Source organism: Ictidomys tridecemlineatus, chromosome 3 (assembly GCF_052094955.1).
Source record: "Ictidomys tridecemlineatus isolate mIctTri1 chromosome 3, mIctTri1.hap1, whole genome shotgun sequence".
NCBI lineage: Eukaryota > Metazoa > Chordata > Mammalia > Rodentia > Sciuridae > Ictidomys > Ictidomys tridecemlineatus.
In genome coordinates this window covers 3,164,891-3,177,198 of record NC_135479.1, presented here as the reverse complement: position 1 = coordinate 3,177,198, position 12,308 = coordinate 3,164,891, and the positions used below count along the sequence as shown (strand labels likewise).

The window sequence follows — 12,308 nt, the reverse complement described above, 5'->3', positions numbered from 1 at the left end:
TAAGTTATTTATCAATTTGTGCCTGCTGGTGGTGCTGGGCAGATGGTGGTTGTTAACTTGTGCAAACAAGGTGTGGAGTCATTCTACCTTGGCACCTGAACTCAAAAGGGAGCGGAAAAGGCAAACTCCCGCCTTGCAGAACGGAAGGCTGGGCAAGCCTGAAAACTGCTGCTCTGCAGGTCACAGAGTCACTGGACAGGGCACAGCCTGCTCTCCACACTTACCTATTCCCTTTCAGATTCCTCATTGCAACTGGACTCTTTTCCAGGTGCTTCTGAACAGGTTTCTGCCTCATTCCTTTATTGATTAACGAGTAAAACACAATCTTTAGCAGTGGTTGATATTTACACACGAATGAGAATCAGCATTTTACCTTTTTCTGAAAATTATCTTTTAATAGGGGCCGGGAGATCCGAATTAAAATCCCGTTTCTACCATTTGCTGACCCCGTGACTTCTGGTAGATTCCATTTATTTCAGAAAAGCCTCCGTTTGCACACAGAGCGCGAAGACGCAGAGAAACCTCCAAATCTCCTGCAAGGGGGCTCAGAACCCTCCTAGGCCCCGCCCACAGGCCCCGCCCACCACCAGGCCCCGCCCCCAGCCCTTCTCGGACTACTTATTCCCCGCCTACCCGGCGGCCCAGAGCCCCAGCGCGCGGAGTCCCGCGGGGCCCAATCGCAGCGCGCTCCCGCGCTACGTACTTCCCATTGGCTGAGGGCGGGGGCGGGGGCGGGCCCGGGCCTGCGATTGGCTCTCGGAGCCGGTGTCGCGGCGGCCCGAGCGCCAGACCATGGAGGCTTCCACGGTGCTGACCCGGGCCACCGCGCGGCGGCTGCGGCAGGGACCCGCGGCCCCGGAGGCGATGGCGCGGAAGGAGCCGGATCGGTTGCCCAGGCGGCAGCGGCGGCCGGGGCGTAGGTGGGCACGGCGGGTCCGGCGGAGGGGCGGCGGCACCTGGGCCCAGGTCCCCACGGACCACCAGGGCTGCGGGTGCGTCCCACCGCCCGGCCGGGCGCTGCGAGGGGCAGACCCCCAAGCGAGCCGCAGGGCCCGTCCCCTCCTCAGAGCTGGGTGCCACGGCCACTACCCACATCCCGCGAGGCATTTGCAGTGGCCCAGCAGTTGCAGCTGGTGGAAGGGGTTGGCTTTCTGAAGGGGTGACACTTGAACTGAGGCTTTAGGGAGCAGCACAATGGTCAAAGGTCAGAAAAAGGGCCCCCTCTAGGGGCCATTTGCCCACCTGGAAGCCCCTGGTCAGTTAGGACCACGTGGTGGCAGACCCCGCTTGGTTTTCAAGCCCGAAGCAATGAGGCGGATGAGCGTGGACTGGAGGTGGGCAGCCAATGGCTGTTGGCTGGTGGGAAAGCTTTTTGGATAGGAGGAAAGTTGGGATGCCCTTTCCTCCTCCTGGAGGAAAAAAGGTGACAAAGGCAGCAATGTTCCGAGAGGCCCTTCAGGGAGTAGCTGAAGGGTGGACAGATCATCCCGGAAGGGGGCTCTGGAAGAGGAACCTGGGGGAATGAAACTTGAAAAGAAGCATTTTCCTTGGCACCTCCACTTTCACCTCAGACACTTTTGCCGTTCCCAGAGGTTCTCTGCCTCAGGGTCCTGCAGAGGGAGTAGTGACAATAGGCCTTTGCTGGGAAGTGGAGTGCTGGCAGGTGACACCCCAGTGGACAGAGGGGCAGCCTCAGGCATTGAAAGAGTTAGAGAATTCAGACACTGATTCCCATGGTCCTAAATGGCTGCTGTAGTATCTCTCTGTTCTTAAAGTCATATATATATATATATATATATATATATATATATATATATATATATATATATATACACACACACACACACACACATATGATCATATTTTTAATATGATATATATTTTAAGCATATGAGTTTATATTTTTAAGTGTAGGTGTGTGTATATATATATATATATATTTATATTGAATCAGAGCTTTCCGTCTTAATGTACCAAAGGCGCTGTTTCTTGTGTTATCCGTCCATGAAGGCTAAAGAGTTAATGCTGTGGAATACACTTAGGGGAAGGAGGATAGGAGGGGATAGGCCAGGAAGCCTGGCCCTTGTTCTCTTAAGACAGTACTTTGTTGGTACCTTGAGTAGCCCTTACCCCTCGTCCCTGTGGACCTGTGAAGACTGTCTTTGGTCTTTGGCGTGTGTCTAGCTGTTCTGGTGGGTGAGGTGTTTATTCACAGGAGTGATTTTTGGCATCTGTGTCCAAGCGGAAGCCCGTCCTGTTGCTAACACAGGCACCTGGAAGATCAGACAGAGCTCCTTACCTCCTCTGGTTCAGCACCTGTTTCCATAGCTTGTGTTAAATACCTACCATTTACTTCCAAGCATTTTTTTTTACCCTTTTATTAAAAAAAATTTTTTAAACTTTCTCTTTGCCTAGAATCAAAGAAGACCAGGAAGCAGCAGCAGTCTTTCGAGAAGTGGTCAGTTTCACTCCGGATCCTTTGCCAGGTAAGAGGATCTGGGCTCTGAATAATCTTCTTCATTCCTCTGGGAGGGTGGCTCCCCACCCTCTTAGGTTCTCCCAGTCATCATGGAAACATTTCCACTATCCAGAATTTTCCATTGATTCCTCATTGCTTCCTCCTCGGACCAGTTAGATATTATGACAAGGACACCACGGAACCCATCAGCTTTTACTTTTCTTCGCTGGAGGAACTCCTGGCCTGGACGCCCCACATGGAAGATGGCTTCAATGTGGCCCTGGAGCCCTTGGGGTGTCGTCAGCCCCCACTGAGCAGCCATAGGCCCCGGACCCTTCTGTGCCATGACATGATGGGCGGGTACCTGGACGACAGGTGAGGACGAGCTTGAGTTGACCTACTGCTGGTCATCCTCTGGTGGGCCGCGGGGGGAGAATGTCATGCAGTAAATAGAAGAAGCCCTGGACTGCAGTCGGGAGGCGGGCTCTGGACCGGCTGGGGAGGGGGCCTTCATCTGTGAGAAGATGTGAGAAGGTGTGGTTGGGTGATCTCCTCTCTTCAGCTCCGGAGTCATCTGGTTCCTTGAAACCTGGTGGACTTGAGGGGACACTGTAGGGATGCCCCTCTGTCTGCCTGGCCACTTGGTGTGTCTTTGTAGCTCTTCCCCACACCTTGTACTTGTCTGGGTCTGTTGGCTGTGGCTTCTGGTACGCAGCTGTGCCCATCCCATTCCGGCGAGATCTGATCTGTCCATAAAACAGTCTTGGATGTGGTGATTGGAAGGAGGCTTGAGTAGAGCTAGCCTGTACCCTGACAGGCAGGCCACGAAGCCTCACCTTCACACCAAGGAGACTGTCCAGGGCACTGCTGACCTCTCAGAGAGGAGGTCACAGCCATGGAGAGCCTGTTTCCTCTCCTTTGTTCATCGGCTCACAGCAGCCAGAAGTGTCCAGTCCACACAGATGGAGTGGCAGGTGCCGAACACCCCGCAGAGACCCTTCTCTCCTGGCTGCCTTGACAGCAGGAGTGCAGCCTGTTCCTGCTTCTGGCTCTCCCTGCGTGGGCTGCCCACAGCAGGCTGTCTGCCAGTGCTGACCGAGGGCAACCTAGGAGAGACCTTGCTCAGGGCTGCCTCTGTTCCCCTGAGCTCGCTGTGTCCTCATTCTGTCTCCTGGGACCTGAGTTTGTTCTGTTTCTTCACCAGGTTTATTCAGGGCTCAGCGGTGCAGAATCCCTACTCCTTCTACCACTGGCAGTACATTGACATCTTTGTGTACTTCAGCCATCACACGGTCACCATCCCCCCCGTGGGCTGGACCAATGCTGCCCACAGGCACGGGGTCTGTGTGCTGGGTAAGAGCCAGGCTCATTGGCACAACGCTGGGTGACCCAGCCACTAGAGGTGGGGCTTTGTCTGCTTCCTGATAGGGGCTGGCTCAGTGGCCAGGTCAGGTATTTGCACCCTTCTGGAGATGACCAGACACTCACTGTTTCCACTGGGCAGTTGGTCACTGCTAGTGGCTAGCATAAAAGCCGCTGTACACAACAGATGGGCAAACAGGCCGATGCTGCCTTGCTCGCAAGCGCGGGGTGGCTGACTCTCCCGGTGAGGCAGTTCCTCTCCAGGTTGGAGCCGAATCCAGGTACTGGTGTGCACGTAACCACACTGCTGGGCCCACCGGGCGTCTCCGGCACTAGCTGAATTTGACGGTCTAGCAGGTTTTCCAGTGCTGCTTATGCTAGCATGTTGCAGCCCCCTGGTGGAAGGTAAGGCCTGACTCGTTCCTCTGCTTTCCCGCAGGGACTTTTATCACGGAGTGGAATGAGGGGGCCCGGCTCTGCGAAGCCTTCCTGGCGGGGGAGGAGCGCTCCTACCAGGCGGTGGCCGACCGGCTGGTCCAGATTGCTCAGTTTTTTCATTTCGATGGCTGGCTGATCAACATAGAAAACTCTCTGAGTGTGAGTACGGCCTGGGCCTGGGCCTCTGCCACCAGCCCCATGTGTTGCCACCCCTCCCACCCCAGTCATAGCAGCAGAAGCCATTTTTTGTCAGGCAGAGCTGGCTCTGCCACCTGTGCCATCTCTGTGACCGTGGACCAGGATGGGTCTTCCCCAGGAGCCTTGAGTGTGCCGGCTGCACCCTCTCGCTCCCCCAGGGTGGCCAGGCCTGCCTCTGCCCTGCTCTGCCATGGGCTGGGTGGAGCTTCCCTTCCATGGCTGCCCTCCCCTTCCTCTGTGTTGGTCTTTTCCCGAGTTCTGACCCATATCCTTCCTGTCCAGCAAGAAAGGAGTCGAACATCTGGCTGATCCTTCTCTTGGGTGGCTGTGAGGTTGAGGGGATTTGGGGACGGTGGCTTTTTTTCTTTTCTTTTCCTGGTACCGCCATCTGGACTCAGTGGACCTTTACCACTGAGCGACATCCTCAGCCCTTTTTATTTTCTATTTGCAGACAGGGTCTTGCTAAGCTGCCCGTGTCAGGTCTTGACTTGTGGTCCTCCTGCCTCAGCCTCCTGGGTAGTGGGGATCAGAGGCCTGCACCACCATGCCCCAGGACCCTGCCTTTTTTGCATGATCTTTGCTCCTCTGTGCTCCTGTCTGCCCTGGCATGCGTTCTTTTCCTGACCAACACACCTGGCCTGCTCAAGGTCTGCCTTCTGTCTCCCCAGCTGGCCGCTGTGAGGAACACACCTCTTTTCCTGCGGTACCTGACCACTCAGCTGCACCGTCAGGTCCCAGGGGGCCTGGTGCTCTGGTACGACAGTGTGCTGCAAAGTGGGAGCCTCAAATGGCAGGATGAGCTCAATGAGCACAACAGGTGAGCCCGTGGGCAGTGCCCAGAGGGAGCAGGCTGCGGGCCTGTCCATGGGGCATCCCACATAGGTCTGCGTGGGCAGAAAGAGTGGGAGGGCCTGGGTCCTGCACTGCCCTGATACTCAGCAGGCAGAATCCGTGCACAGCTACCCTGGTGCTGTACGAGGGCTGCGGGTGGCGACTTGTAGCTGGGCTCTGCTGTTTGGGAGCAGACTCTGACCAGGGCAGCCTGGATAGAGAGCCCGTGAGCCAGGAGCGGCCACCAGTATGGAGCAGGCTGAGTGCGACAGGCCTGTCCCTTGGGCCTGGGCCTCAGAAGGTCCCTGCCACCCCCAGGGTCTTCTTTGATTCTTGTGACGGCTTTTTCACCAACTACAACTGGCGGGAAGAACACCTGGAGCGGATGCTGGGCCAGGCGGGGGAGCGCCTGGCCGACGTGTACGTGGGTGTGGATGTGTTTGCCCGCGGGAATGTGATTGGAGGCCGATTTGACACGGACAAGGTGGGTGGTGGCCTTTGGGCCAGAGGGCCGGAGGCCTGCAGGCCCTTCCTGGGCCTCCTCTTGCTGTGGACCTTCAGGCCCCAGCTGTACTTCAAGGGAAAGCACAGTGGCAGCTGATTCTCCCCAGAGTGGGGCAACTGGGCCCTGAGGAATGGCAGCAGCCTTCCCTGGGACTGAACTGTCCCAACTGGAGCAGTCCCTGGTTTCGGGTGTCAGTGAGCAGAAGCCTCCTGTCCCAAGCTTGTCTGACGTCCTTTCTGGATCGCATGCTCTGAAGAGCGTTGCTCCAGCCACCCGCTCCCCAGGTAGATTAGGGTCACGGAGGGCTGCAGGCTTCCCACGACAGCTCAGGGGTCCAGGACTGCGGCAGAGCGCCGCGGTTGGGGAACAGCTGTGTAAAACGAGCGTGATTTCCCAGCAAGGGGACGGGCACTGGGGCCTTCGCCTGTCGGTCCTGCCCCTTCCTGGCCATGGGATGCTCAGGAGTTAGGTGAGCTTGGGGAACGGACCCCATAGCTGGAGTCTGCCTGTGTGCTCTAGTCTCAGGGCCACCCGTGTGAGTGGGAGGGAGGAGGCCGCGCACCGAGCCACAGTGCCCCAGAGGCACCCTTTGTACCTTCCTCTCGCCTGGCCAGCCTGTGGACCCACAGGATGAGGCCCAGAGCCCCCAGGCAGCGTTGGAGGGAGGGCCGTGGCCTTAGAGAACTGTCCCTGTGACCTGTGCCCAGCAGGTGTATCTGGATTCTCAGATCCCGTCTCTGACTTCTGTCCCCAGTCACTGGAGCTGATCCGAAAGCATGGCTTCTCCGCAGCGCTGTTTGCCCCTGGCTGGGTGTATGAGTGTCTGGAGAAGGCGGATTTCTTCCAGAACCAGGACAAGTGAGCCCTCTCCCAGGGCTTCTCATGGGCTGGCGGGGGGAGGCATCCAGGTGTTCTCCAGGCATCCTGCTCTGGGGTGGCTACAGGAGGACAAGGGGACAACCTTGCTGTCTCCTGGAGGGCTCGGACCAGCTGGGCTGGGGGACCAAAGACTGGGGAGCCTGAGTGGCCACTTCCTGCAGCTGCGCCCCTCTGGCCTGTCCTTAGCTGGGAGCGGCAGTCGCTTTTGAAGGCCTGTCTTGGAGTTTGTGGGAGAACCCCGAGGCTTGACCACAGGCCCAGGGATGTTGCAGGGTCCTTTTAAGTGGACCGAGCTGTCCCTCCCTGTGTTTCTGTAGGTTCTGGAGTTTGCTGCAACGCTTCCTGCCCACACATAGCATCTGCTCCCTGCCCTTCGTCACATCTTTCTGCCTGGGCATGGGGACACGGAGAGTCTGCTATGGCCAGGTACGTGGGCCATGTGCTGGGTGGACACTGTGGGGAAGGGGCCCTCCCCGCCTCCTGGCTCAGCTGGGCAGGAGGGAGCGGTGGTGGGCGTGGAGACGGCGGCCTGCACCCTCCTGCTTGTGCGAGGGGGAGTGCACACCTCTCCCTTTCTCTGTGTGCCCTTCATGCAGGAGCAGGCCGTGGGGCCCTGGTACCACCCGAGTGCCCAGGAGACACAGCCCCTGTTTGGGGAACACAAGCTGCCCGGGGACGGCGGGGGCTGGGTGAAGATACACTGCTGCCTGGCGGATGCCTGGCACGGGGGCAGCTCCCTGCTGGTCCAGGGGGTGATCCCGCCTGAAGTTGGCAATGTGGCTGTGAGGTGGGTGAGTGATGGGTGAGGCGAGTGGCCATCGGCTTCATTCTCTGTGTTGACTAATAAATGATAGTGGGGCAGCGGAGGCCAGAATGAGGATGGTGGACGGGCCTAGTTTATTTTTTAAAAAATTGAGGTCATTTGGGAGGCTAAGGAAGGAAGACTGCAGGTGTGAGGCTGCCTTGGCAACTTGGTGAGCATCTGTCTCAAAATGAAAGTTGAGCTGGGTGTGATGGTGCACACATATGATCCCAGCAACTCAGGAGGCTGAGGCAGGAGGTTGCAAGTTCAGGCTCGCCTCAACAACTTAGAGAGGCCCTGCCTCAAAATAAAAAATGAAAAGGCCTGGGGAAGTAGCTCAGTGGAGAGCACCTCTGTGTTTAGCCCCAGTACCACACACACCAAATTGCAGTTCAGAGAGCATGGCGTGAAATCACTTCAGCCGTTCCCTTAAGCTGCGTGCACGTTGTCATGCAAGAGATCTCCAGGCTTTGCCACCTTGCAGAAGCACCCCGCGGGGCTCCCACACCCCCTGCAGCCCTGGAAGCCACCCTTCTTTCTGCCCCTGTGTGTGCGACTCCTGAGCTCATGCCAGTGGAGTCAGATATTTCAGAACCAGGACTTTTCAGCCCACATGAGAATCTGGCCATGGGGAAGACTGTCCCCTAGTGGCGGCAGGACCAGAGTGTAGGGCTCCTGCTGACGGGCCTCCCTCTTCCTGGTGGATGCCGTGGGATCGCCCAGCTCCCCACAGAACGCCCTGCCACCTCTCACAGGGTCTTCCTCTCTCAGGTTGTTTTCCCTGCAGGTCCCCGTGCCACCCAGAATATTTCTGTCCTTGGTGTATAAGCTCGAAGGGCCCTCAGATGTCGGGGTTGCTTTGGAGCTCACTACAGGGGATGCTGGCGGCTGTCACATTGGCAGCATCTCAGTGCTGAATGGTGAGTTGCTGGGGAGATCCCAGGAGGTGGGCATCGAGAAAGGCCACGGCTGTGGGGAGCAGCTGGGGTGGACAGTGCTGGCAAGTCCTGCCTTCACTGTGGTGAGGGCAGCTGGGACAGGGAGGACTCACTTCCTAGCCATAACCTGAACCTTGGTTAGCAGCAGCAGATTCCTGGCTGGGTGGACTTGGGCCCCCTGCTGGCTGAGGCACTGAGAGGGGCCTGTCAGTGGGACAGGGAGATGGCACATTGGGAGAAGCTGGCATGGGCGACATTGGCCAAGCCCAGACATGCATCCCATTTGTTCTTTTCCAAAGTCCTTCCTGGTGGTCCCCCAGTGCCTGCACCTCCAGGGGTCTTATCTGGCCTATGGGAGATAAGGCCCCTGCCAGTGGACGTCTTACTCCCTCTGGTTTCCCCTACCCTGTATTATTTGGGAGGGATTCTTCTTTCTCAAGCCTATGCCTCCTTCTCCAGCAGAGACAGGTTTCAGGCAGAGCCTCCAACCCCTCCAGGTACCCCCCACCAAGCTGGCCAGATGGGCAGGCCACTGTGGCCAGCCGCTCAGCGGGGGCTGGATCCAGCGGTAAGTCCCTCTATTTTGTGCTAGACCACAGGAGGGGTGGCTGCACATTGGGGGACTTGTGGAGTCACAGTCCCCAGTGAGAATATCCAGGACTTTCGTATAGAGACCTTGGACTGTTCCTCTGGGTTTGGGCCAGCCCCAAGATACAAGCCCAGGACACTTGCTAAAGGTCATTGCAGGGACCTGCCATAGATCTGGGGTCCCCACAACCTGGAGTACACCTAGTGTGCTTCTCCCCCTTGTGGCTTGAGCCTCTGGCCAGCTGGCCTGGGAGCGTTGCGCTGACCAGCCTGACCAGCCCGTGCACCTCCCCCAGCTGCTACGAGGTGAGCCTACGTGGGTGCCTCCTGCAGGACCTCTTTGTGAACTTCTCACGGCCTCCGGGAAGCCCGAAGGAGGAGAGCTTCGCATGCCGCCTTGGCGAGATCCAGGTGCACCTCCGGGAGGGTCCCAGCCCAGGTGTCTGTCTCCTGCCCTGGGGAGGGCTGCCTGGGGCTCTCCCTGGTCCTGCAGGGAGGTGGGCAGGAAGCCTCTCCTTCCCCGGGCCCAGCTGGCTGAGCCTTCTCTCCTGCCAGGTGGTGGATGCTGACAGCCTGCTGGCCCCTCTGCACCAGGTGCAGGACGTCACTGTCTCCCAGGTCCGATGGCAGCAGCCCGCCCCTGTACTGGAGGGCCGACCGGTCCGGCTCAGGCTCAGCTGCCTGCTGCACTGGTCCTACCTCCTCCTCCAGGTGCGGTGCTTCCGAGTCCACTGCTGGGAGGGGACTAGAAGTGACTCTCCCAGCAGAGAGCCTCCAGGGCCAGAGAAGCCCACATTCCTGGGCCTGGCTTTTGCCAACCAGTACCGGGTGGTGGACTTGGTGGTGGAGGCTGCTGGACCTGGCCAGGATGGCCGTGTGGAGTTCCTGGTGGAGCCTGTCCCCAGGGAGGGCTTCCTGGTGCCTCAGGCGGAGTGGGGCAGGGCGGCCCTGCTCTATTCCTCCCCACGGTGAGCCCACCCCAGGCAGACTCTCCGCACTCAAGACTCAAGGTTTCTTGGTGGCTGCAGCAAGCTGCCCTAGGTCAGGAGGGTCAGGTCCTTAGAGGGTTGCCCCCCAGCTCCGCTGTGGCCTTTGGTGGGGCGTTGGTTGTAGGAAGCAGATTGCTGACTGATGGTTCTGCTGTTGTGGGACCCCTCTGCACAGTGTGTGGTTCCCAGGGTAAAAGGGAAGGATCTGCGGAGGTTTTGTCTGGGAAATTACATAAAGGATGTTCCCTAACAGGCTGAAAGGCTTTGATGCTGAGAACAGTGACCTTTTGTTCCTGAAGACCCAACTGAAATGGTGGCAGGGAGGCTCTGGGGCAGCAAGGGCCCATCGGAGGTCTTCTGAGGTGGCCCTCAGGGTGGTGGGCAGGAACGAGGGCTGTCTGCAGGGCAGGGCGGCAGAGACTGGCTGCACTGCGTGTGTCCTGCCCCCAGCTGGGGAAGGCGGGCTGCCACTGACCAGACCACTGCGGGAGCCAGCAGGCCTTGGCCTCTGCTGCGTCTCCTCCAGGTGACAGGCTCGCAGGGAGCTTCCACTCAGGCAGTGTGGCCCGGGGTGCCTGCCGCCCCTCTCCCTCTGCTCTCTGCCTTCCCCCTCCCTGGCGGCTGTGGCCCGCTGACACTGTCTTTAGGCCTCGGTGGTGCAGCCTGGCCCCTGCTCTCCTTCGTGTGCCTGCGTGGAGTCTGCTGTGGTCATGGACAGGGTCAGAGGTTGGCAGGGTGTCGCCCCCAGGCCACATAGGGCCACTGTTGGGGTTCACCCTCTCTGCCCCTGTCCTCTTTCTATGCTGGGGGCTGGGATACTCTGAGCCCAGCTGGAGGTCTTACCTGGGGCGGGATCTGTGGTAAGGGAAGAGGCCACCAGGTGGCCAGTGTAGGGGACTGACCAGCTGGACCAGGCCAGGAGCCTAGAGGGCAGGGGCTCAGCTCTGCCCCCTCCCTCCCTGTGTTCCCTGGACCTCTCTGGAGTGGAGTTCCATGCTCCTTCCTGACTGAATGTTCTTCCATGTCTCCCACAAGTGAGGACCCAGGGCCCTGGGCAGGGGCATGTCTTCCCCAGCTGGGGGTATGACACGGTGCCAGCCAAGCCATGTCTCTCTAGCTAATCCAAAACTGAGGTCACCAGTGCTGGCCCTCCTGCGTTCTAGACAGCTTGGACGGGCTGTTCTGGGACTGGGAGGCCATGGCCGCTCCTGCCGGCCTGCCGTGTGCTCTGCTCCCCGCTTTCTCTGATTTGGATCTCCAGTTTGCCAGTTCCCGGAGCACCTGGAGTGCGCTCAGCCCGGGTGCCCAGAGGAGGCGTTGGGGTGCAGGGCTGGCCGGGCTGCCCACCTGGCCTTGGGGCCCTGGCTGCCAGATGCCCAACAGCCGCCTCAGTGCCCCGTTTCCCCCGTTTCCCGAGACCTGGCTTTGTTTATTTATTTATTTTAAGTGCAAATATTTTATGTAGAGAAGAAGGGAAAATTTATAGTGGCAATTATTTTCTCACAGTCTGGTGAGCAAGCAATTAGAAGTGAGGGGGCTTAGTGGAGCATGGCATGTGACAGAGCCATGCAACCCTGCTCCCCAGGAGCACGGTCCCCAGTCCCAGCCATACAAACTTCTATGCAAGAAAATTAATCTGCAGCATTTAAGCCCGGGCCCCTCTGGTGGGTGTAGTCACTCTGAAATAAATTATCCAATGTGATGAGAAATGAGAGCTCGTGTCTTGCTGAGAGATCTGGCTCCTTCCCTGGCCCCAGCCCACGGCGCTCAAGCTCTTGGTTTGGATTCTGCTGCTTCCCCTCCCATTCTCCATCCTCACTTGCCTCTGGCCACTCTCCCAGCTCTGCTCTGGCCCTGTCCACCCTTGCAGGAGCAAGGGCTCAGAACCTGGAGGTGGGAGAAGCGTGGCAGCTCCTCATGGGTCACAGTTCAGGGCTGACCACGCCAGAGAGGCCGAGTCTTTGGGAGTCCTGGAGGGTCGTCAGCCGCAGACGTGCCGTGTCCACCCCAGCTCTGTGCCCTCTCAGCATCAGCTGCTGACCCTCCCATCTCTAGGCTGCATTCTGCCCCCAGTGAGGTCGCGCTGCCCGGGAGAGGAGACCATGCCACTCCTCCCTTTGCCGGTTCAGTCTGTCCCCGATTAGGGTGCAGAAGGCCAGCCTGGAGAAGAGGGTTGGGACTTTAAAATCTCTTGCCCAGAGGGTCTTTCCCCTCCCCATTGCCTCCTGGTGGGGAAAAGGTGCCTGTTCTGGGTGCAGCCTGCACCCCAGTCCTGTGTGTCCCCCGGTGCCCAGAGCTGCTAAATCAGAAAGAGCTGTCC

At 58.6% G+C, this 12,308-nt stretch overlaps 1 protein-coding gene across 3 annotated transcripts; it reads left to right on the top strand.

Moving 5' to 3' along the window:
- The first annotated feature begins 745 nt into the window (after window positions 1-745).
- On the top strand, window positions 746-11,697 carry Engase (endo-beta-N-acetylglucosaminidase). 3 transcript variants are annotated; one of them, XM_078041509.1, is made up of 14 exons: window positions 746-920; window positions 2,416-2,486; window positions 2,632-2,833; window positions 3,663-3,811; window positions 4,260-4,417; window positions 5,125-5,273; window positions 5,606-5,771; window positions 6,547-6,650; window positions 6,989-7,097; window positions 7,268-7,458; window positions 8,245-8,393; window positions 8,871-8,979; window positions 9,296-9,410; window positions 9,555-11,697. In XM_078041509.1, exons 1-14 carry the CDS (start codon window positions 793-795, stop codon window positions 9,969-9,971), a joined length of 2,217 nt encoding a protein of 738 aa, XP_077897635.1. In that variant the 5' UTR covers window positions 746-792; the 3' UTR covers window positions 9,972-11,697. The 3 variants fall into 3 exon arrangements, with proteins under 3 accessions (XP_077897635.1, XP_077897634.1, XP_077897636.1); XM_078041508.1 differs by having other exon boundaries at window positions 746-992; XM_078041510.1 differs by having other exon boundaries at window positions 903-920; window positions 2,636-2,833.
- Window positions 11,698-12,308: the final 611 nt, after the last annotated feature.